This window comes from Astyanax mexicanus, chromosome 15 (genome assembly GCF_023375975.1).
Source record: "Astyanax mexicanus isolate ESR-SI-001 chromosome 15, AstMex3_surface, whole genome shotgun sequence".
Lineage (NCBI taxonomy): Eukaryota > Metazoa > Chordata > Actinopteri > Characiformes > Acestrorhamphidae > Astyanax > Astyanax mexicanus.
Window position 1 is genome coordinate 9,458,895 of NC_064422.1, and position 25,974 is coordinate 9,484,868.

Sequence of the window (25,974 nt, forward strand, 5' to 3'; positions counted from 1 at the left end):
AGATAATAGGCAGCGCAGAAAGCTAGACATTAAAGCAGTAAAACCAGGCGGACACTGTGCGATTTTAGCCCGATTTTAAGCCCGATCTGGTCGGATGCGACTGAATTTCATGATCGGGCCGAATTTTAGCTTGATCGTGCGTCGTTTGTCGTGCAGTGTGAGAGGGGAAGCCATGTCCGATTAATTGCCCATACGAGCTGCGAATGAGCAGTCGGACGCGACCAGGGATTTCTGACATGCCAGAAATTTTGGTCGCTTGTCTCACAGTGTGAGCTGTTTTGCGGGCCGATTTCTTAACGTCACGACCTGTTTTCCCAAAAATCTGCACAGTAACTATATATAATTATTAGTCATATTTATTTCTGTCAGTTATAAGGATTTATATTTATGTTCGGTACACAGACTTATAGCTTAATATAGCAGACACAGGCATTCTGCTGTTTAAGAATTTCAACAGATGCTTATTCTCAGTCAATAGCTGGAGTTTTTGAAAAGAAAAATTAAAAGAGAAAATATCTTTGACAAACATAAATTTATTTTATTTCACTTTGCTATTATATCTGAAAAATAAAGCACATTGTCAGCCTCTGATGCTGCCCGTCAATTATATAAAACCTAAAACATGCACAGAAATATAAAGCTATATTTTGTTATTCCTTTCTTTTCGCCAGGGCAAATTTATTAAAATTATAAATATGTTAATTTATTAATTAAAATCTCGTCCAGTGCTCCAGAATATTAGCCAAAGCCAGCTTAGCGCAGCGCGTGGCATTGCGCGCAGCATTGCCCGCATAATAACCTCCGTCTTCTAAAATAAACGTTTTAATAAATAAGGTCGGAGAAGTGTAGTAAAATTAGTGCTATTAAACTTACTAAAGCTAATAAATGTACTGATAATTAATCAAGATAAATCAGACAAAATGCGCTGCGCCTCTCTCTCGCTCTCTTTCGCAGCGCGGAGCTGAATTCAGCGCGAGGCTACAGAAACTCAGTTCAGTTGAATAAAAATAAGTAAGGGCGTACAAGCAAAGGGCCTGTAAGTAAATATTGTCAAATATAAAGAATAGTTTGAGGTTTTGGTGAGCTGTTTTCATGATTTGAAACTGAAACTAACTGAAACTTTGATTAATCTGCAGAAAGCCTGGGTTATTTTAAACGAATTTTTAATGAGTTTATATTTTATATTTATTCATTTTAATTATTTTTCTTCTTTTATTAATCAAATCATTAAATATATATCTTTATAAGATATACATTTTTTACCTTTTATGTCAATTTTTATTATATTTTTTTAAGGTCCTATTTTTCCTTTTTTACGTATATATTTTATTCGTCTATAATAAATGTCAGTTTTTATTTATATTTTTTATATATTTTTTAAATCCCTTTTAAAATGTTAATGCTCAGCGGCACTGTAAATGAGGGTCCCTATCCAGTGTGAATAACCTATTGCTTGTTTAATATTCAGTGTTTCAAAACCAGTTTTTACATAAACAATAAACAGAATAAAAAATAAAATTATTTTATTTTATTTAAGCTGCTGGTGTTTCTTTCGCAGCCTGACGCGCAGTCATTTTTCTATGCGCTCTCCTTCTGTAAAACGGACAACCCGTAGAGTCCACGTCGCCTCAGCCACCTGCGAGTCCATGTACGTCTCTTCCGTGGACTTTCAGCGCACAACAGGGCACAAATAAGCAAAGCTAAGCGCTTTCTTTTGCAAGGCGTTGTGTTGAAGCGAGAGTTTGTACGCAAAGAAAGCTCCGCCTACGGGCTGCGTTTAGACGTGCAGTGTCAGCTCCCCTGTCGCAGCAGGTCAGTCGGACCGTACAGTGTGTGCAGATGAATCGCAGGCGTTGTTCATACACGACAAACGATTCAAACGTGCAGTTTGAGCTCTCCAGAACGCATCCGATTAAAAAAATCGCACAGTGTCCGCCTGGCTTAAGTAGAGCAGGCACGGCCCGAGACAATAAGCAGCACGGAAGCGAGTACAGAAAAGCAATTGAACGGGTACGGTCCGAGATAAGAAGCAGCGCAATAGGCACTTGCGACGAGCAAAACAGCTGCATAACAATGCTTTATAACAAAAAACGTATTACAACCAATTATGAAATTTACAAAATAGCGCCACTTCGACAAAATAACTTAAAACAAATGAAACAGTCAATACAAATCACCCAATACGAAAAAATATTAAAGCAGCTCCACAACAAAAAAGTGCCACAATACAAATATCAAATACAGTGCTTGTAAATTAATGTGTAAAATACGAAGGTATATAAAATGGAGAAAACGGCACCCATAATAGAGCCGGTTCAAATAGGTGACTTCGAAGAGTCGGCTCCTGAGCCGGATCGATCGCGAACGACACATCAATAACATTCAGCAACAGTAAAGCCCAAGACCGATAAACGAACCATAGGAGCGTCGCGAGAATGAGATCACAACGAACGAGGATTAACCAAGTACACTAAGTTTATTTATCATCGATCAAATTAGGTTTTGGTGCTGCATGAACGAAACACTTTGCAAGCAGTGCCTGAAGGGTCAGCTCCACTGAGGCGTGGGCGTGTGTGTGTGTGGACAGTAGGAAGGGAGCAGGCTATCAGCGCCACATTGCTGGTTCAATAAAAAACCCAAATTAATTTCGAGCACTAAACGTAAGCAACACAAGCAGGCGTGCGGAGCGGCAGAAACGTAAAAAACGGAGGGCGGGCGCGGGGCTAAAACTATCGGGTGCCAGCAGGAGCGGGTTTAAAAACAGCCCTCCAGCCCAGACTTCTCGAGCGAAGCGTACAAACTCAGCCACAGGCACCGGACAGAGCCGTGGAAAACGCAGAAACACCAAGCAACTATCCGAACACCGCCGAGAAAAGCCTCAGCACTAGACCAGAACGCCACAGAATCGACACTGAGCCGAAACAACCAGCACGATTCAGCACACGGCTGCGAGCCGAGACAAAGCATCGGAGCAGCAAGCCTCGAAGGCAAGCGCGACACGGTCACGTGATCCAGCAAAACAGGAACCCAGACCGCCAACAGCAAACAGAGCGAGGATCCAACCAAAACGCCAGCGACAGAACAGAGAGCAATACAAACCAACGTGGATCCTACGAGCAGGAAATCGAGCCAACTACGAACGAGCAGCCACGCAGACGGGCGAAAACGGCAAACTGAGAGCAGGCAATGACAAATGGCAGAAACACCATGAAGCCACGCTGCAACGACCGGCGCCCGAAAACGTATGTCAGCGTCTGCAAGCAGGGGAGAACAGGTATGAGGGAGGTCTTTTAAGGACAGGTGGGAGTTGGTGATTGGCTGAGAAAAGTGGCGTGATTTCGAGTTTCCCGCTAGAACCTACGCGGAGCTTTCAGTACACTCCACCTGCCCAGCTCAGGAACCACACCAGAAACACCAGCAACCACATCCTGAACTGGATAGTGTGACTCTGCAGCAGCTAGAAACAGGGCAAGTTGTTCAAAAACATAGCCAGCTAAGTAGCTAAAATTTTGAAAGTTAGCTAAATGAGCAAGGTAAGTAGCTAAAAACAGGGAAAATTAGCTTTAAAGAACAAGCTAGCTAGTTAGCCAAGTAGCTTAAAATTTGGAATTTTAGATAGCTGAAAAGAAAGGTAGCTAAAAAACTGAAAATTATCTTGAATGAACAAAGTAGCTAAAAACAGGGAACATTAGCTTTAAAATAATAAGGTAGCTAGCTAGTGTTGTAGAAAAGAAAATGAAAGGTGGGCTACCCCCACCTCTCGTCCGGGGTACAACTCCCCTGCGTGTTCGTTTGATAGAGAGAGTCAGACAGGTGGAGTGAAGTTGAAAGCAAACCAAGTATTTATTATAAAGTACTGAATATTCAGGAGAACTAACACATGAAAGACCGTCTAACAGCCGTCCCAGCATAAGTTCTGACCCCCCTCTGATCTGACTCCATGTTTATACCCCAAATGACGTGAAACCTGCTGATGAGGCGTTGCTAAAATCATCTCATGTTAGCATGCGTAATTTCACGTGTTAGTACTCAAGTTTCACGTGTCTGACCGGACCACTAGTGTTTGGCCTTGACTGTGTTCTTCCAGAATGGAACATCGTGGCACTATCTGTGTGTGTGCGTCACCCCCCGCTTTGAAGCCGCTGCACGTTCCCCCACACACAGAAGGCCGCTTTGATCAAATGATCAAAATATAATGATCAAATATAATGTGAGTATTGGTTAATGCATATACAATACAAGGTTTCACACAATAATTATGTAATTATAGATACTAAGATAAGTAATCATTATTGAAAGATATTTGTCAATACACTCAAGGTAAAATAAACAGTTACTCTTCACTAGCTAAGTAGCCGAAAACAGGAAAAGTTAACTAAAAAAGTACGGAAGCTAAAAAGAAGGAAAGTTTCCTAAATTAACAAAGTAGTTATCTAGTTAGCCTAGCAACTGATACTGGGAATGTTAGCTAGCTATAAGCACAAGCTAACAAAGTAGCTAAATTAGGGAATTTTAGCTAAAAGAACAAGGTAGCTAGTTAGCCTAGGTGAACAAGGTACGTAGCTAAGTAAAAAAAAAGCAGGAATAGCTAAAAGAGCAAGAAATAAGGTAAGTAGGTAAAAAAAACAGGGGACATTATCTTGAAAGAACAAAGTAGCTAAGTAGCCCAAAACAGGAAAAATTAGCTTCATAAGAATAAGGTAGCTAGCCAGCTAGCTAAGTAGCTTAAAACAGGGAAAGTCATTTAAAAGATTAAGAAAGCTAAAAACAAGAAAAGTTTTATGAATGAATGACGTAGTCGGCTAGTCAGCCAAGGAATATTAGTCAGCTAAAAACAAGAAAAGTTTTATGAATGAATGACGTAGTCGGCTAGTTAGCCAAGGAATATTAGTCAGCTAAAAACAAGACATTTATCTAACTTAGCTAAAATATCAGTAAATTAGCTAAACAGACAGTGTTATTAACAGAGTAAGTTAGTAAGCTAAAAAGTAAGTAGCTAGCTTAAAGAAATAGTAAAATATTTACAGAAATGTGAGCGTTTTACTCCCTTTTGTGAGATAATGTTGATAGTAGAGGTCAGATATATATATATATATATATATATCTCTGGAACATTGACATAAATCACACATTTCAGTTGTATTTATGATAAATTACTTTCAATTTGTTTTACATAGTCAACTAGTTCGATTAACATTTCAAAAGTTTGCCTCGGTTGCCTTAAAATGATTTGTTCTTTTGTCTTAAACTTTATTAAAACTGTATAACTTCTAACTATATTTATAACTTTATATATTCTTATTAACTTTTACATGATTCTTCAAATAATTTTAATGTACAACACACAAATATCCAGATGATTTAGTATAGTATACAGTGCTCTGAAAAAGTATTCGTAAAAAAGTATTCTAAAGTGAATAATTGGAGATTAAACTAATATTTAATCTCATTTAAGTAAGTTCAAGTAAGTTTACTGATTAACTTAAGTATTAAATAATATTTTTCAACCAAAATATGTTTAGTCATGTATCTTCTTTATCGCAATAAGAAATAACCTTTTTTTTTTCTTGCACAGATCCTCCAATGGCATGCTGATCCAATACCACTCACAGTGTACGTGGTAAGCTGATTGACTTTTTGTTGAAGGACTTTTATCACGGTGGAATACTTTCCTCAGTCCCAGTTTCTGAAGGTAGGAAATCATACTCTGCTTTAGTGTGTCACAGCACATGTTGAACTGTAGATCTCCACAGCCGGCAGCACTTATGTAGCCCCAAATCACACTCCCACCACCATGCTTGACTGCAGGCAAGACACATTTGACATTCTTATACCAGTACGGCTTTATCTGCCACTTTGCATATTACAGGAACTTCTGGCTATTCACGATTTTCCTGAACTTTAACCTTTCCCATGATTCGTAGCTGAAGCCGGTTTGTGGTTTCCGGTTAGAGTGTTTACATTATGAGCGAAAGTGAACGTTTGTTGCTGCTTTATTAAAAAAACATGGCCAAGAATACTAGGTGGTTGCATAGTACGGGCGTATTAAAACGTTGTGGTGACTGTGATTTAACAGTGGCCCACCCTTCCACGCTCTCAGAGTGGGTAGATAACATGAAGCTGTGGCCTGAAGTTAGCTATATTGATATAGTTAACTACTTCGTCTTTTCCGAGGGCGTAGATGGCGAAGAGCTACGGAACTATAAGAGCACAGAGGCATACAATTACCTGTATAGCAACAAAATAGGAAAGGTTTTGTATAAAAAACACGGTGACTTTATTTTTTTGAAAGCTGAGGTAGAGCCGAGTCAGACCGTCAGCCGAGGTAAACATCAGGCGTGGGTAATGCTGAGGGAAAGTGGAGTAGTCGAGACAGTGGGTTGCTCGTGCATTGCAGGGTTGGGGAAGTCCTGCAGCCACGCAGCAGCTGTTTTGTGGAAGGTAGGGATAAGTTCAGAACGTATTTGCTGTGAAACATTGAAAAAAATTAATTATATGTATAATGTCTCGTTTGTTTGTTGTAGTTTTACTTTTACGAGTGAGTACTTCTATTGTGCATATTAAATAACTAAAAAGGTATAAAATACTATTATTATTTCAGGTGCAAAACGCAGTGGTCAGTGGAAAGACAGGGAGTACATGTACAGATGAACAGCGCAGGTGGAATGCAGGGACATCAAAAAATCTTCAGCCTAAACGGCTGTGTGAGATTAATTTCAGACACCATAGAGCAGAGGAGACGTATGAGTGCAAGGACAGGGCAGTAGAATCTCAGTCACTCCCAAAGACACCACATCACCTGTCACACAAAGAGTTCAAAGAGAGTGTAGAAACAGCTCCTACCAGGCCACTTTTTCTTTTAAAGAATACTTTACTGGAGAAGTGTTACAGTGCCACTCCTTTAAAGGGGCAACCTTGTGGGCAAACAAACACAGTAGATAAAACAACCTTTGTGGCACACCAAACCCACAGTAATGATCTAATTTGTGAAAAATGCAAGGCATTCTACCAGGCATACATTGAGGTTACTGATGAAAAAGCAACTCAAATTGAATTTGAGACAAGAGAGCAAAGTGCATCTGATTTGTGGCACAGTGCAAGAAAACTCAGAATTACAGCTAGTTCTGCAAAAAAGGTTCCAGTACATACTACCACAAAAAAAGACAAATTTCTATGTGAGCACATGTACCCTACCTTTAGAGGCAACTATGCAACCAATTATGGGAAAGAAAATGAACTTATAGCTTGCAAACAACTCAAAGACCAAGGGATGAACATTTCACACAGAGGGACTGTTATAAGTCTCCAAGAACCTTGGCTCTCAGCAAGTCCAGACGGAGTCATTGACTCCAGTGTGCTTCTTGAAATAAAATGTCCTGTGCCAAACAAAAGCCACACGTCACTAATTGATCAGCTTACTCATAAATGCAGTGACCTCAAATTAGTGGATGGAAAGCTTCAGCTGCAGAAAACTGGTAGCAGAGGATACTACATGCAATTGCAACTTGCAATGTTCTGTACATGTCTGAACACAGCCAGGTTGTTCATCTGGACACCTAATGAGAATGTTGTTCTTACAGTTGACTTTGACGAAGTGTATGTACAGGAGCATGTACAGCGTCTGAAAGGTTTTTACTTTTCATGTATGCTGCCTCACCTTGTAGATGAATTTGCTGGGGGGCGGTTTACACTGAATAGCAGATATGTTGACATTATGAGAAAGGTCTAGATTAAAAGTATAATGTGTGCTGTACATCAGAATGACATCTCTGAATGCAGTTGAGCTGTGTAAATAAATTACAATCATTTTTATGTAAAGCATGTGCAAAGTTACACAGAAATACAATATTTTATTCTGTTTTATTCAAATGATCTTCACTACAACAACAATACAAATCACAAGTTAGAGGCAATGTAAACAATTCATTACACAGAAAAGGTTCAAAAGCTATTAATGGTTTGCATACTGTTATGAAAAAAAACACTAAATATTTTACAAATAAATAATCAACTTTAGTGCACATTCTGTACAAATATTCACAGTAGGGAGTTAAACATGCTATTTGTGAAAGACTGTGTTTAAAGATTTGTAGTTACATGCATCAAATATATTGTAAATTGTCATGTATAAAATTTGCTGATCAATTAAACACTGGTAATGTATTACATCCATGCATTGTTCCAAGATATCTTTCTCTAGACATTTATTTGTCTGTGTTTTGTTACAATATATTTCTCAAAAAACAGGATCAGTGTCAGATCTGGTGCTTTGTATGGCCACAACTTTTTAAATTTAATGTAGAATACATATAGTAGTGTTACTTGTACCCTTACATAAAATTACTCAGAATCACGAATAAGTTCATCCCTCAGGTTCACAAGGGCAGCACATACTCTGAGAATTTTGTCTATCTTAGGAGCCATGGTAATTGGTACAACCTGTGACAGAATTTTATATACTTTCAAACGTCTAATTGCTCTCTCCACATGGATTCTAACATTTGCTATTCTTCTAGTTGCAGTGACCTGAGCTGAGCTCCTTTTTTAGTGAATGATGGCATTACTAACTTTACTGCCATTACTTCATCTCCAGCATTCAAGTAATCTAAAATCCCACAATCCATTGTTATAAATTTATCACTGCATCGACCACCATAAGCTGCAGAGATGAACATGATAAGTCCACATGGGGCAACTGCTACAAGATATTTTACTGTGTTGTGTGAATAGTAATGGCTATATGATTCTCCCCTTGAATCCAAGTTTTTGGTTTTTTGTAGTAGGCTCTCGCTGCAGTCTAAAATACATGTAACATTTGGAAATGTTTTAAATGCGGCTGGCATTGTTGCCTTTATAGTTTCCTTTGGAAGCCATGGAATAAGGGGTCGAAGACTTCCTCCAATTTGTCAATCCAATATGAGATGATCTTACTTGCCATATTCTGTGATACACAGAATTGCCTGCTCAGATCTCCTAACACACGGTTCAGTTTCAATTTCATAAGGGTCAACAGTAGTTGGTCTCGTATGGGCGTTGTAAACGCACTGCTGTTAAACATTTCCATTGTTGAAACAAGGGTGTCAAATGTTTCAAGTTTTAAGCCAGTGTACAGCAGGGAATCTGTGTCATTCTGAAGCATGAAGTACCCAAAGTCATTACACTGTGTCATCTGGTCCCGCATAGCCTTTTCCTTGCCTGTCTTTGTGTAATCATGATCAAGTAGGGTGCGGTCTTCCCACTGTGTGTGAACGGAGTGGCACTGTGAGGCAGATGTACATTGACTGCTTTCAACTCCTGAGGGTCCTGTGTCAGAGGGTTCCAGGGGGAAGGCCACACAGCAATCTGATAAGAAATTTTTACACACACAATAAATACCGACAAAAAAGTATACAATTATATCTAAATAGCAAGAGGAGAATTATATCACTACTTAGATCCCTGCTAACAAATACAACTTGGTCAATTCAAGCTAGTTAAGATAGTCAATCTGGTCAACTAGCTCCAATTTTGACCTGCATATGGTATGTTTTAATTTCAGTTTAATGGCTTAGTTGGTTAAGAAGCATGACCAACTTGACCAAGCTAGAAAAACATTATGACCAAGCTTAACCATGCTGGTCGACTAGTAAAAGCATACTGGCCAACCGACATCATCAAAATCTAATTCCACATACACTATGCTGGTAAAAAGCTGGTTAACCTGCTGCAAGACAATGTTGTAATACCACAAAAAAGTTAGTAAGGGTTCCGCACAAGAGAAGAGTTAATCACACTCACGAGATTCACCGTCTGCATCTTCATTAAGGTTGGTGGCTGTAGATGCCGTTTGGCTCACCCGAACTAGCTTTCTTCTCTTTTTTTCTGGTGGTCTTTCGTAACCCAAATACAGCTCCGGGTCAGGATGCAGCTCTGTAGGCTTCTTTTCAACAAAGTGAAACGAGCAAACATATATGGAGGATATTTCAGTTTTAAAGCTGCAAGCCACGCTAGGCTCCTTCCCTTCTCCTTCGGTACGGAGTGCAAAGCATAAGGCGCCGGACACGGACAGTGTTTACGAAGCTGCTGGTGTTCAAAACATGTACTTTCCAACAACAACTTCAACTTTTTTGAGTTGTTGTGGCACCCGACAACTGCACACGTCGAGCCTGAGCTCATTTTAGAAGCACGTAATCCGTATCAAAGCCAGCTGTATTCGTCTCACTAGCAATGTTTTGGTTAGCAGCGCTGAAATGCTAGCGCGAGCGGAACCAAAAAACCGGCAAACGGAAGTAGTGGGACGTCATGGACGCCCCCCTTGGGATGCCCGGAAAAACGTGAATAACCAGTGGTATTTACTTTATAACATTTATAACAACTCTAATTTTCTGTCTTTGACTGTTGTGGAAACAAAAAAATATAACTTTACATAAGCTAACTGAAAATGTATCATTAAATTAAGCAGCAACAATGTACAATGGAAAATTTTCGGTTGAAGATTATCAGTTGAAAGGAAAATATATCTTATGACTAGGACTTATTAATGTTCAGAAAAACTTAATATTTAAGTTTTTATCAAACCCTTGGGCTGGGCAATATATCATGAATATATGTACATTTGAAACAGTTTTATACAAAATATTAATAAGGACCTTATTGTGACCTTTATTAAATTAAAAAAACAACTTTGCACAGTCTTGTGTAAATAATGTTGCAGAACCCCATAATTAAAGGAGCAGAATGGTGAATTTATTTCATCACCTTCAAGTAATTTTGTATAAAGCTAGCATTACCCTTTGCAAATTATTGCCAAATACTCCTGTTGAAATGTGGGCATTATTTCTGTTAAAGTTTGGGTAGTCTGGTTGTTGTCAGTCTCTCTGGTTTTGCTCATATCAGGTCTGGTTGCTGTTCTATTGATGGGCTTGTTAATATTGTGCACTGTTACTGCTCATACACTCTTTTGTATTAAACCTACATGTCCATTGGTACATCCACGTCTATTTGGTTTGTTTATCTTGTTGTTTGTATATTGTTATATACATTTTAACCTGTTAACATCAATCTAATACCCTTTAACAATTTTGATATTGAACACTACCCACCCTCCAAGAAAGAACAATCAATGCTTTGGGTCACAGACTGTAGAATATACTGATGGATTTATTTCACAGTTTATTCAATACAATATACACAAAAGATACCACACACATAATTCAGACATAACATTAAAAATATCAGCCAAATATTATGTACATTTTTCTCCTGCCACCGAAGCACCGAATCCACACAATCTCTACAAAAAATGTCCTGTGGTATCGATTTCCCTGGATCACTTTGGTAGGCACTGACCACTGCATATCAGGTACATTCCACAGGACCTGCCTGATGTTTTGGAAATGTTCTGACCCAGTCATCCAGCAATCACACATATGGTTCTTGTCAAAACGTTTCAGATTTTAACTCTTTTTAACTTATCCATTTGTCCCGCTTTAACAGAATAACTTCACTTGCTGTTTAACTCTTTGTCAACATTTCATTATCAAACATTGTCATTACCAAACAACATGCTGGTTCTGTCTGTACATATTTACTTCTCTTGACCACAGCCTTAGAAATTAATCTTCATTCAGAATATAATTTGATAAAGAAAATACTCTGAATGGCAAGCCTTCTGATCAGTAGCTTTAGGCCACAGTTTAGTTGTTGTCCTAAAACATCATATTAATTTGCCCAATAAAGTATTTGTTGCTTTATATGCTAAGAATAAAACAACAATGTGAATAAAATATATAAAAATAATTTTATATATACACGTTACATGTCCTGTAAAGGTAGAGCATAATTAAGAAGTTATTTGTTCCCCTTTTATGTTTCCAGACTCTCACTCTCAAATACGCATCATAGGCTTGGTGACCCACTTCTATTGGGTCACTGAGGTATAGTCTCATTGCAGCTTCTTCTCAGCCAGTGCAGCCAGTTCCAAAGCCTTCCTCTTCTTCAGCTTCTTCTTAAGCAGCAACAGGTCGATGTAAACGATGCGCCCAAGCACCCTTGAGGCACACATAAGCCCACCGTGTAGTGCACCAATGATCCCACAGCTAAACATGTCCTGACCTGAAAAATGTAAAAGAAATCACACCTAAATAATTGCGCATGCATCACTTCTTCTCTTATACTTGGTTGCTTCCTTCTGTATATCCTGTTAAGACTCTCATAGAGAGTTCCTGTCCAATTTAGTCCAACCGCATTATAATGGGATGCACATTTTAGCTTTTTACCTGCTGTTTCAGACTGAGAACTGGAATTTAGCTTTGGTGATTCTGCTAGTCAGTATAAATTTCCCAGGGTTTTATCATGGTACATGTACGTTTGAACCTGTGCCCTTTTTATTGGGATAGTTGTGATCTGTATCTGTGGTCTTTGGCACACTGACCACTTTTTGCTCCATAAGATAAAAAAAAGGGAAAGATAAACTAAAAGCCATTTAAGAACTTTGATCAGGTAGATTCTTTAGCGATCAGTAATACATAACTCAATAAAAGCTCTGCAGAGTTTGAAAGTATCATCATACCTGATACATAGAGATTTTTGACAGGTGTTTCACAGCGGTTCTTGGCCATTATATCCATGTGATAGCGATCCAAGTTGTGATCAGTTGAGTAAATGGCTCCACGGTACGACCCGAGGTAGAAATTGTTGGTCAGCGGAGTAGCTACGTCCTGGAAGACCAGCTGAGAAAAACAGAGAAACTTAAAAAACTGCTCAACTCAACAACTAAACCTTTCAAGATAAGACATGCTTGATATACTACTAAAGTCTTACCTTTTCTCTGAGTTTAGGGTATAAGACACAGGCCCAGTCAAAGAGATGTTTGGCAAATCTGTTCTTGTATTCTACATAGTCAGCTCCTCGCCTTTTCACTGGAGTGTCCTTCCACTCCTCAAACCACTCATAATTGACCATAGTCAGAATAGTCATGCAGGATTTACCTGGAAAAATAAAATTGCCTGCTGTTAGAAGTATTAGGAAACCCAGAGTCAAGAGTTAAAAAAAGAGTTGAGCTCAGTTACAGTTACAGGTAGATAAGGTTATAACATGAGTCTGTTCATTTCTGAAGTTAAGGGTAAATCTAAATCAAGTCGTAAGTCAGTGCTGTAAAGGGATTGCATTAGGTCTGAGTTTGTTAAGAACAGTTTTAAGTGAAGAATAAGGGAAAGATTGAGTCCATTCTTAAGTCTGACAAGAACAAGTGCCAGTTAAGCCACAAATACATTTACGATAACTCCAAGTCTGTTTAGTGCAAGTCTCAGTGTAATTTTATTGTATTTCAGGTTTCAGGAGTCACAACAAGCTAGATTAAGTTTAGTCATGAGTAAGTCATAATGTGGTTTGGCAAAGCTGCTCCAGAAGTTGTACCTGGATGACGAATCTGTGACATGGGGTCTTTGGGGGAAGGGAAAGTCACAAACATCATGGGAATGTTTTCTGGAGCCTCTTCCTTTCCCAAGCTGAAGAAATCATCCATCCTTTACGTAAACAAATACATTTTAGAAACAGAAAAACCTTCAATATGATAAAAAAATAATCTTAAGTAACTTTATAGGAACTTAAAAACTACTTTGTAAAATTGTAAACAATGTTGTTTGGTGTAAAATAGATGTGTTTAGATATAGAGAAACTGCATCAGTACTAACATGGCATCCATGTCGTTATTCTTAAAGACCCATCTGCTGACTGCGCTGATGCCCAGCTCTTCTGCTGTGCCGTCAAATCCAGAGAAGAGCAAAAGGGATCCTTTTCCAGGTCTTACCATATCCAGACGATTCTGGATTTCTGTGAGATGAGAGAGCATTTAGACCAAATCTGCAGGAGACCACAGAGCAGAGATACTGTGAAGAAGTGATAATACAATAAAAGACTGACCTGGTTTGACTTGTATCTCTGGGGGCAGGAGTCTCTTGAAGGTGTTAAAGATGCCACAGTTGGAGATGACAACAGGAGCCCGAACTTCAATTTCTTCTTTACCCTTTTTGACAGCAACGCCTGTCAAAGACCAACACCATTAGACACTGGACACTTTACTTAATGCTGAAAATTATGTCATGGTGTTTTGGTCTGAGTGTATGGTGGGTAAGGTTGCCTTCAAGAATGATTTGATATTTTAAAGAATCCATTTTTTAAACACGTAAGGCTTTCTCAAAGAACTGTTTTTCGCCTTTTTTCAGGGCCAAACAGTAGATCGGTATTCCTAACTATACATTTGATGCAGTTGGACTGGTATCTCCTCTTTTTGCCTCTTACCATATGCAGCTCCTTGACTGTCCACCAGGATTCGACTGACAGGAGCACGAACCAGAACATTCCCTCCATACTTCTGGATGACCTTAGTGATGTGGTATGGGATCTCACTAGCACCACCTTTTGGGTAGTATGCTCCACGCTTGAAGTGATGCAGCATCAGGGCATTGATCAGACTGCTGGAATCTCTTGGAGGAGTACCTAGTAATTTAAACTATAGTTATTACAAGTTTTAAGTGTTCAGAACATTCCTCTAAGTTACTATACAACAACAGTTTATGCTCCTGGAGATATAAGTTTGTGTGAAGAGTCTCACCATAGAAGTAGTATGCAAAGATAACTTGGAGGTCCTTGTTGGAGGTCAGTTTCTCGACCAGATCTGTGGCACTTATGCTTAACAGCCGGAAGGCAGAGGAATAGAGGTTGGCAAGACCACTCCTCACCAGGAATAGGGCCAACCACTCTGGGATCAGCTTCAGTGCAGCCAAGAAGGGAGTCTTCCTAGCTGACAACTGTAGAGATAAAAGATAAGTTAAGTCGTGGTCTACAGTCACAAAGCGTTTTTGTTTGATCACATAAAAAAACTATAAGAACCATATTTAGTTGCCCAAAGAAGTTTTTACCTAATTTCTTTCACCACTATGGGTCCTAGGCATCTAGGCATCAATACTTTAGAACCACTGGGAGTATGTTAGAATTTTGAGCTCTAAAGTCACAATGTTCTGTCCCAGTGAGAGCAGATTTAAAGTTAAACTCTACCTTCATGATCTTGAAGAACTCCTCAATGGCTTCGGTGTCATCAGGAAACTGCTTTTTAAGATGTTCCTCCATTTCAGTTTTGCCTGAGCAGATAGTGTATTCCCTAGTTTCCTTTCCTGTGCCAATCACGACCGTGTCAAAATGCTGGTCGAGCTCTGCAAACTCCAGCTGGCCTTCAGTGATCTGGTCAAAAATGATCTTAAACAAACTGTTCTCGTGCAACTGACCGACGTAATGAAGCCCTGTGGAGACAGAAGTAAATCAGAGAATTTATTCAACACTTAGTTAATGGCACTGCGCACAATAATGACCTGGGCTGAGCCACAGCCAGGGAGTCAGAGTGCCACCTCATGGTAATCTCTCACACGTATGTTTTCCCTTTTCTAAGCCGAATTCATCCACATGCTTGGGCTCAGTCCAGAATTTTTGGCAGCAGTCTGGCTGGTATTTTTGGAGGCTTTTTAACGGCATTTTAAATTTTCTCTTGGATCTTTTCTCAAGCTCTACTATATCTCATGAGCTTATCACGTGCATGTTCCATGCTCTAATCTTAAAGCCTCTTTCAGCTGTCAGCTTTGAGACAATCATGGGTTCCTCTGATTGAAGAACATTGAATTCTCCAAAACAATAATCATGATTTCATACTGTATTTTGCCATCTTTTCTTGTACAATATAATATCCATACCCAAGCACTGATAGCCCAGGTGGTTTCCACCATAAAAGCTAAAGTTTGACTCTTAGCTGCCGATTGGTCAACATAGACTGAAATGACTTAATTATACTTGAGTGAAGAGTTCTTACCAACATCAAACTCAAAACCTTTATCCATAAAGGTGTGGCAGCAGCCTCCAGCCTGGTCGTGTTGTTCCAGCACAAGGACTTTTTTGCCAGTTTTGGCAATTGTAGCCGCTGCCGTCATCCCACCGACCCCGCTGCCAATCACGATTGCATCCAAATCCTTGGGCACTTTCTGCTTGGCGAAGCCTGGAAACACAGAACATGGACACTGGACTGTCATAATTTTGTTGTTTTTAAATGAATAAACACTATATGTCTAATTGTATTATGACCCACTGCTGGTTATCTCTATAGACATTTTCTGACCAATAGCAGCTTTGAGCTTTTGGGATGAATAGCAGAACTAATCATCCAACTGATCCATATCACTCATGAGGTTTAAGGCAAGCAAACAATAAACATTTCAAAGTTTTAACATCTTTCCTAGAAGGGCAGCTCGTACCCTTGACCTACTTATCATAATTTTCTTTCTACAGCTTTACATAATTAGGGTAGAGTTTAGTATGTTTGAGTTTGAGCTTTAAAAACCTGTAATCTTATATAATAATATGTTAGGGAATGTTAAGAGTTAAGAGGCTTTCTGGACTCTGGTCGCCTGACCAATCTCCCAATCCAGTGTTTTATGATTTGAAAATTATTTCTGATATTGTTACTATTGTATTGTATATCATCACTGACAGAACAGTGCATGCAGTTCTATATTGGTGACTTGATAAATGAACCAATGCATGATCAGACTCATCATCCACTCACCTTGCTTCAAAAGCTTGTCTCTTTTCTTCTGGTTAAGCTCCATTGGTCCTGCAGGTCTTACACAGTCCTCTGAGAAAGGGCTCGGTCTGCCACACAAATACCAGTACATTCCACCTGCCCAGCTCAGGAACCACACCAGAAACGCCAGCAGCCACATCTTGAAGTGGATAAATGAGTTTTGCAGCAGCTAAAAGAACAGGGTTCCTAAAGATGCAGGGTAGCTGATACTAAAGATGCCCAGTAGTTTTCCAGCTGTTCCCAGAAGGTGTGAGCTTCAGACCAGATGTGGTGTCTGTGGAAAAGTAAAAAGTGAGAGGCCTTAATATAGATTAGGGCTCTAAACATGTTGATTTACATGAGTATCTTTCATCCATTACAAGTGCAACAAGTCTGTATGACTTTTATGTACTGTTTTACTGTAATATAGAATTAGCAGTACAGATAACAGGCCAGGATGTGATTCGTTGAGGTTAATTCCTCAGTTGCAAATTGTTTCAAGCCTAAAACCTTCATTCCCGCTATTCAAAGCACAGACCAGTAGGACAACCTGCTTGGTTAGATCTACCCAGATATCACAGAATCAGTAACTCTAATTGGACAGCATTCTTTAGGGCGTGTCAACATTGCAACCCTTTTGTTTTCATACAGAACTCTACTGTGAAGTAAGGGTCAGTTTCCCAGACCTGGATTAGGACTAATCCTGAACTATATTTCCAATAGAGAATCTCCATTACAATCTTGCAGTTCAGGATTAGTCTAAATCTTATTCTGGGAAACCGACCCACACACTTTTAATACAAACATGAATATTTTCAATAAAAATGAACTAAAATGTATTAAGAAATGAACAAGCTGATTCTCCACTCCACACTGTTGCTTATGCAGTTTATAAGTATTTTATAAGATTATAAGAAATTGGCAGAGACTGAAGGTCTGATTTATAAACCCTGCATTATTAGGTATTATTATTATTAAGCATTATTATTATTAATAACACTTGAAAAAATTTAATTCACTTAGCGAGAATAATTAGCGTTTATATATCTTCTGTCAGTATAATACTGTGATCTTCAAAAAAATCTTCAGCAAAATCTTAGAAAAAGCACTAAATGTCTTTTAAATTTGGAAATTATCTGGTTTAAATGTATCTGCCTTTGAAATGCCTGAAAGTGGACTAACGCATGGTCTTTGTGTTGCTGTTATCAGGTAACATAACCCTAGATAACCCTGAATAATAACATAATAAGATAACCCTGAACAGTGCAGTGCCTGCAGAACTTTATACCAGCTCTAAAGTAGTTAAAGTCATTCAGAACAGATAAAGAGAGAACTATATTGAACGTCAGAATTTTTATATACTGAATAAGAATTTTGATACACTTTTCAATAAAATGCAGTTGTTAATAAATATCATAGCACTTGCAAAATATTGAATATACTGTTAATAGTAATTAAGGCATCTCCCGTCAGCATAATTTTGTTATTATCAAAAATTTCCCTTGATCAAAATCCCAGCAGCAGTACACCTACCTCCAGAACAACAGCGTTTCTGAAGTTTTCCAGTCTGGAGTTAGACCCAGTCCCAGCGCTGAAACAGTCTCAACTGGAGTCTCCAACCAGCTACTTCTGTGACTTGACAGGAGCTGACTCTCTGTTTTTATACTCCTGGATTTTGGTACCGCCTTTGATATTATCAGTGATTATGTGTTACTCGCCATGCTTGAAAAACTTGCAGGAATTAAAAGATTTGCTCGCTTGTGGTTCAGATTTTTTTTCTTTTCATTTGTTTACACAATGAAAGCTCTGATATTGAACAAATGAAACATGGTGCCCCATGGCCTGGTAACCTGCTGATCTACAAAAAAATCACCTACTGACACACAAATCACACAAATCGCTGTGTTTTGACCTGCAGAATTTTGGCAAACTCATTTAGTCTGTCTTTAAATCCCGGTCATGTCTGGTTCACTCGCAAGAAACTGATCTATTTTCAGAACTAGAAAATACAAATTTTAGAGGAAGTGGGAAGGATTGAGAGGGAAAGTTATTCATTTTTTCATTTGAAATAGTTCCTTCAACTATACAACATTGTGTTAAAGAGATGCATTGTAAATCTGACATAGGTTATGCAAAGTTATGGATCTGATTTTTTTCATATATATAATTTTAAGAGTTTTTTTGTTTCACTGTTTTACACCCAACCCTCTTGCATACAAGGACTGTTTGAAGTCCTACATACATAGGCTCAGACAGTTGCTGAGCCTCTTCTCTGATGATGGTTTGCCAAACCTGGATTATTCTTTAAGTTTTTGGCAGCATTTGGAGTGTATGCTTAAATTGAATTTATTTTCACACAAAAAACAACGAATCAAAGTTTGCTTATATCAAGTTGATATTTTTTTCTGTCTTTTACAAGCATACTAATTGTCAGGCTAACTATCAGCTAAACTATCAAAGTCAAAACCCACTCTGCGCTGGTCAAAATCAAAGCTGGTAAACAGGTAAATAAGTATAAATAATAGATATTAATGGCAGCAAATATTATTAAAAATATTATACTGTACACTCTAATAGGTAAAAAACATAAATGTGAAATAGACAGGGGGTGATCTGCGAGTCTTACTTACACAGTCCTCAGAAAGGGCTCGGTGTGCCAAATAAAAACCAGTTCTAGCAGGAAAACTCTAGAAACAAAGTGCAGCAAGAAAGATTTAATCCCAATAAACACGTATGACAATTAGTAATAGTGAATATAGTGTATATAGAGTCTTTGGCGAAAGCCCCGTCGAAGCCCAGGTCCGCAGCGTCTGGAACCTCGCAGATCCTGCCGTACTTGTACGGCGGGGGCGGAGCCTATCCCCTGGGCAACCGGCGGGACCGAACTGGAGGCGGTGGGGAAGGAGGAGGGTGAAAACGTATGTCAGCGTCTGCAAGCAGGGGAGAACAGGTATGAGGGAGGTCTTTTAAGGACAGGTGGGAGTTGGTGATTGGCTGAGAAAAGTGGCGTGATTTCGAGTTTCCCGCTAGAACCTACGCGGAGCTTTCAGTTCTAGCAGGAAAACTCTAGAAACAAAGTGCAGCAAGAAAGATTTAATCCCAATAAACACGTATGACAATTAGTAATAGTGAATATAGTGTATATAGAGTCTTTGGCGAAAGCCCCGTCGAAGCCCAGGTCCGCAGCGTCTGGAACCTCGCAGATCCTGCCGTACTTGTACGGCGGGGGCGGAGCCTATCCCCAAAAATATAAAAAGATATAATTACCCACAGGAGGATCCTTTACCTGGTTCACGTATTCTGGAAGGAAAACAGTTATAAACAAGCTTGAATAAGGCGTTCAAGATTAAAGTGTTATTTGCTGAGTACGTGTGTATTACAGTTGCGCTCATGTTTTGATAGCATACATTTATTAGGTTCGTTGTATACAAAGTACTTGTATACACTGCTTGAGGCTATTGTAGAAGCGTATGATAAGCGTAACGTTGACGTGATCAGCATGAGAAAACACTGCGGACTAACAATACATTAAGCCTTTGAGGGGCACAACTTTTGGACGCCGTCGTAGCAAAACGCGGACTACGAGTCCAAAGGGAATGAGAGCGGGCACGGCCCGCTGTGCAGAAAAAACTCAGACTATGAGTCTATGAGCATAGGAACGGGCACGGCCCGTGTTGATATCTAGGAGCATAAGGAGTAGGATATTTGAGCGAGCGCGAGCTGTCGTGGCAGTACGTTATAACAGTATATTCATTTGACGTCTGTATAAAAATCTTACAACCGCCTCCAGTTGTTTGCAATTAAATAGATATATTAAATAGATATATAAATAAATATATATATATATGTACATAAATTACTTACTCAAACATCAGGTATCCCGAACAAGATGGGTGAGGGTATAAGAGCGAGCACGGCTCGCGACTGCAGCAGCGCGGACTACGAGTCCAGTGGGTATTTAGAGCGGGCACTGCCCGCGATCGCAGCAGCGCGGACTACGAGTCCAGTGGTTATTAGAGCGGGCACGGCCCGCGATCGCAGCAGCGCGGACTACGAGTCCAGTGGTTATTAGAGCGGGCACGGCCCGCGATCGCAGCAGCGCGGACTACGAGTCCAGGGTTAATAGAGCGGGCACGGCCCGCGATCGCAGCAGCGCGGACTACGAGTCCAGGGTTAATAGAGCGGGCACGGCCAGCGATCGCAGCAGCGCGGACTACGAGTCCAGGGTTAATAGAGCGGGCACGGCCCGTGATCGCAGCAGCGCTGACTACGAGTCCAGTGGGTATTAGGGCGGGCACGGCCCGAGAATTAAACTTTCCATTATCATTGACTGCTATAACAACATTTTACTGATGATTGTTATTAGACACCTTGTAAGTCATGATGCGAACAAAGCAAATATAACAGGGGTAGCGAAATTAATGTCAAAACAAATGTCAGGAAGCACCAAATGCAGAACCAAGGACAGACTGTCCTTGGAGAACACCCCCAAAACCAAAGGACCAGGGAAATTAACATCAGCACAAACCATAAGACATAAAGCAACGACAAACCGGATCGGATACGTAACATTGAGGCACGGAATTTGCACAGCAGTACGTCAAAGCAACCCGTGATCGGTAAATGCGCAAAACTTCGGCCACTAAAAAAGTTCTAAGGCAATAGCAACCGCTGCCCACGGCGTTGATGAATATGTAAAAACACGGAATCGTAAAAGTAGAATTTCTGCAAGAAAGGTACATGCCAATCATGAAACAAAACATAGCACAGGCAACACAAAATTAACCCAATAAAAGGCAGCAAATCACCAGAATTAGACCAGGTACGGAGTCAGTGCAGTCCACGAATCACGTAATCGAGAACCTGTGCAGTACTTTACATACAAGCAGCATCGGACACGAGTCCAATCAAGCAGCGGAGCGGGCACGGCCTGAGACAATAAACAACGCGGACAGCGAGTACAGTAAAGCATTAGAGCGGGCACGGCCCGAGACAATAAACAACGCGAACTGCGAGTACGGTAAAGCATTAGAGCGGGCACGCCCGAGACAATAAACAACGCGAACTGCGAGTACGGTAACGCATTAGAGCGGGCACGCCCGAGACAATAAACAACGCGAACTGCGAGTACGGTAAAGCATTAGAGCTGGCACGGCCCGAGATAATAAACCACGCGGACTGCGAGCCAGTAAAGCATTAGAGCGGGCACGGCCCGAGATAACAACGCGGACTGCGAGTACGGTAAAGCATTAGAGCTGGCACGGCCCGAGATAATAAACCACGCGGACTGCGAGTACGGTAAAGCATTAGAGCGGGCACGGCCCGAGATTATAAACGATGCGGACTGCGAGTATAGCAAACCATTAAAGCGGGCACGGCCCGAGATAAGAAACCGCGCAGACTGCGAGCCATTAAAGCATTACAGAGCGGGCACGGCCCGAGATTATGAACAACGCGAACTGAGAGTACAGTAAAGCATTAGAGCGGGCACAGCCCGAGATAATAAACGATGCGGACTGCGCGTACAGTAACCAGCAGAGCGGGCACGGCCCGAGATAATAAACAACGCGGACTGCGAGTACAGTAAACCATTAGAGCGGGCGCGGCCCGAGATAATAAACAACGTGGACTGCGAGTACAGTAAACCATTAGAGCGGGCACGGCCCGAGATAATAAACAACGCGGACTGCGAGTACAGTAAACCATTAGAGCGGGCACGGCCCGAGATAAGAAACAACGCGGGCTGCGAGTACAGCAAAGCATTAGAGCGGGCACGGCCCGAGGTAAACAACGCGGACAGCGAGTCATTAAAGCATTAGAGCGGGCACGGCCCGAGATAATAGGCAGCGCAGAAAGCTAGACATTAAAGCAGTAAAGCCAGGCGGACACTGTGCGATTTTAGCCCGATTTTAAGCCCGATCTGGTCGGATGCGACTGAATTTCATGATCGGGCCGAATTTTAGCTTGATCGTGCGTCGTTTGTCGTGCAGTGTGAGAGGGGAAGCCATGTCCGATTAATTGCCCATACGAGCTGCGAATGAGCAGTCGGACGCGACCAGGGATTTCTGACATGCCAGAAATTTTGGTCGCTTGTCTCACAGTGTGAGCTGTTTTGCGGGCCGATTTCTTAACGTCACGACCTGTTTTCCCAAAAATCTGCACAGTAACTATATATAATTATTAGTCATATTTATTTCTGTCAGTTATAAGGATTTATATTTATGTTCGGTACACAGACTTATAGCTTAATATAGCAGACACAGGCATTCTGCTGTTTAAGAATTTCAACAGATGCTTATTCTCAGTCAATAGCTGGAGTTTTTGAAAAGAAAAATTAAAAGAGAAAATATCTTTGACAAACATAAATTTATTTTATTTCACTTTGCTATTATATCTGAAAAATAAAGCACATTGTCAGCCTCTGATGCTGCCCGTCAATTATATAAAACCTAAAACATGCACAGAAATATAAAGCTATATTTTGTTATTCCTTTCTTTTCGCCAGGGCAAATTTATTAAAATTATAAATATGTTAATTTATTAATTAAAATCTCGTCCAGTGCTCCAGAATATTAGCCAAAGCCAGCTTAGCGCAGCGCGTGGCATTGCGCGCAGCATTGCCCGCATAATAACCTCCGTCTTCTAAAATAAACGTTTTAATAAATAAGGTCGGAGAAGTGTAGTAAAATTAGTGCTATTAAACTTACTAAAGCTAATAAATGTACTGATAATTAATCAAGATAAATCAGACAAAATGCGCTGCGCCTCTCTCTCGCTCTCTTTCGCAGCGCGGAGCTGAATTCAGCGCGAGGCTACAGAAACTCAGTTCAGTTGAATAAAAATAAGTAAGGGCGTACAAGCAAAGGGCCTGTAAGTAAATATTGTCAAATATAAAGAATAGTTTGAGGTTTTGGTGAGCTGTTTTCATGATTTGAAACTGAAACTAACTGAAACTTTGATTAATCTGCAGAAAGCCTGGGTTATTTTAAACGAATTTTTAATGAGTTTATATTTTATATTTATTCATTTTAATTATTTTTCTTCTTTTATTAATCAAATCATTAAATATATATCTTTATAAGATATACATTTTTTACCTTTTATGTCAATTTTTATTATATTTTTTTAAGGTCCTATTTTTCCTTTTTTACGTATATATTTTATTCGTCTATAATAAATGTCAGTTTTTATTTATATTTTTTATATATTTTTTAAATCCCTTTTAAAATGTTAATGCTCAGCGGCACTGTAAATGAGGGTCCCTATCCAGTGTGAATAACCTATTGCTTGTTTAATATTCAGTGTTTCAAAACCAGTTTTTACATAAACAATAAACAGAATAAAAAATAAAATTATTTTATTTTATTTAAGCTGCTGGTGTTTCTTTCGCAGCCTGACGCGCAGTCATTTTTCTATGCGCTCTCCTTCTGTAAAACGGACAACCCGTAGAGTCCACGTCGCCTCAGCCACCTGCGAGTCCATGTACGTCTCTTCCGTGGACTTTCAGCGCACAACAGGGCACAAATAAGCAAAGCTAAGCGCTTTCTTTTGCAAGGCGTTGTGTTGAAGCGAGAGTTTGTACGCAAAGAAAGCTCCGCCTACGGGCTGCGTTTAGACGTGCAGTGTCAGCTCCCCTGTCGCAGCAGGTCAGTCGGACCGTACAGTGTGTGCAGATGAATCGCAGGCGTTGTTCATACACGACAAACGATTCAAACGTGCAGTTTGAGCTCTCCAGAACGCATCCGATTAAAAAAATCGCACAGTGTCCGCCTGGCTTAAGTAGAGCAGGCACGGCCCGAGACAATAAGCAGCACGGAAGCGAGTACAGAAAAGCAATTGAACGGGTACGGTCCGAGATAAGAAGCAGCGCAATAGGCACTTGCGACGAGCAAAACAGCTGCATAACAATGCTTTATAACAAAAAACGTATTACAACCAATTATGAAATTTACAAAATAGCGCCACTTCGACAAAATAACTTAAAACAAATGAAACAGTCAATACAAATCACCCAATACGAAAAAATATTAAAGCAGCTCCACAACAAAAAAGTGCCACAATACAAATATCAAATACAGTGCTTGTAAATTAATGTGTAAAATACGAAGGTATATAAAATGGAGAAAACGGCACCCATAATAGAGCCGGTTCAAATAGGTGACTTCGAAGAGTCGGCTCCTGAGCCGGATCGATCGCGAACGACACATCAATAACATTCAGCAACAGTAAAGCCCAAGACCGATAAACGAACCATAGGAGCGTCGCGAGAATGAGATCACAACGAACGAGGATTAACCAAGTACACTAAGTTTATTTATCATCGATCAAATTAGGTTTTGGTGCTGCATGAACGAAACACTTTGCAAGCAGTGCCTGAAGGGTCAGCTCCACTGAGGCGTGGGCGTGTGTGTGTGTGGACAGTAGGAAGGGAGCAGGCTATCAGCGCCACATTGCTGGTTCAATAAAAAACCCAAATTAATTTCGAGCACTAAACGTAAGCAACACAAGCAGGCGTGCGGAGCGGCAGAAACGTAAAAAACGGAGGGCGGGCGCGGGGCTAAAACTATCGGGTGCCAGCAGGAGCGGGTTTAAAAACAGCCCTCCAGCCCAGACTTCTCGAGCGAAGCGTACAAACTCAGCCACAGGCACCGGACAGAGCCGTGGAAAACGCAGAAACACCAAGCAACTATCCGAACACCGCCGAGAAAAGCCTCAGCACTAGACCAGAACGCCACAGAATCGACACTGAGCCGAAACAACCAGCACGATTCAGCACACGGCTGCGAGCCGAGACAAAGCATCGGAGCAGCAAGCCTCGAAGGCAAGCGCGACACGGTCACGTGATCCAGCAAAACAGGAACCCAGACCGCCAACAGCAAACAGAGCGAGGATCCAACCAAAACGCCAGCGACAGAACAGAGAGCAATACAAACCAACGTGGATCCTACGAGCAGGAAATCGAGCCAACTACGAACGAGCAGCCACGCAGACGGGCGAAAACGGCAAACTGAGAGCAGGCAATGACAAATGGCAGAAACACCATGAAGCCACGCTGCAACGACCGGCGCCCGAAAACGTATGTCAGCGTCTGCAAGCAGGGGAGAACAGGTATGAGGGAGGTCTTTTAAGGACAGGTGGGAGTTGGTGATTGGCTGAGAAAAGTGGCGTGATTTCGAGTTTCCCGCTAGAACCTACGCGGAGCTTTCAGTACACTCCACCTGCCCAGCTCAGGAACCACACCAGAAACACCAGCAACCACATCCTGAACTGGATAGTGTGACTCTGCAGCAGCTAGAAACAGGGCAAGTTGTTCAAAAACATAGCCAGCTAAGTAGCTAAAATTTTGAAAGTTAGCTAAATGAGCAAGGTAAGTAGCTAAAAACAGGGAA

At 40.5% G+C, this 25,974-nt stretch overlaps 1 protein-coding gene and 1 pseudogene across 1 annotated transcript; both read right to left on the reverse strand.

Moving 5' to 3' along the window:
• Nucleotides 1-7,841: 7,841 nt before the first annotated feature.
• On the reverse strand, nucleotides 7,842-9,940 carry LOC125781208 (uncharacterized; annotated as a pseudogene).
• A 1,165-nt stretch (nucleotides 9,941-11,105) lies between these two features.
• On the reverse strand, nucleotides 11,106-18,609 carry LOC125781206 (inactive all-trans-retinol 13,14-reductase-like). Its single transcript, XM_049464636.1, has 12 exons — nucleotides 18,119-18,609; nucleotides 16,589-16,880; nucleotides 15,839-16,021; nucleotides 15,037-15,278; nucleotides 14,594-14,789; nucleotides 14,281-14,478; nucleotides 13,903-14,022; nucleotides 13,674-13,812; nucleotides 13,396-13,505; nucleotides 12,802-12,968; nucleotides 12,551-12,710; nucleotides 11,106-12,093 (listed from the first exon to the last, which is right to left on the reverse strand). Exons 2-12 carry the CDS (start codon nucleotides 16,743-16,745, stop codon nucleotides 11,924-11,926), a joined length of 1,842 nt encoding a protein of 613 aa, XP_049320593.1. The 5' UTR covers nucleotides 16,746-16,880; nucleotides 18,119-18,609; the 3' UTR covers nucleotides 11,106-11,923.
• Nucleotides 18,610-25,974: the final 7,365 nt, after the last annotated feature.

Coding starts and splice junctions, on each gene's coding strand:
- LOC125781206 (XM_049464636.1), bottom strand. CDS start 16,745: ATGTGGCTGCTGGCGTTTCTGGTGTGGTTCCTGAGCTGGGCAGGTGGA. Junction 14,479..14,593: donor CTTTGCATACTACTTCTATG/GTGAGACTCTTC, acceptor TTAAATTACTAG/GTACTCCTCCAAGAGATTCC. Junction 12,711..12,801: donor ACCCTAAACTCAGAGAAAAG/GTAAGACTTTAG, acceptor TGTTTTTCTCAG/CTGGTCTTCCAGGACGTAGC.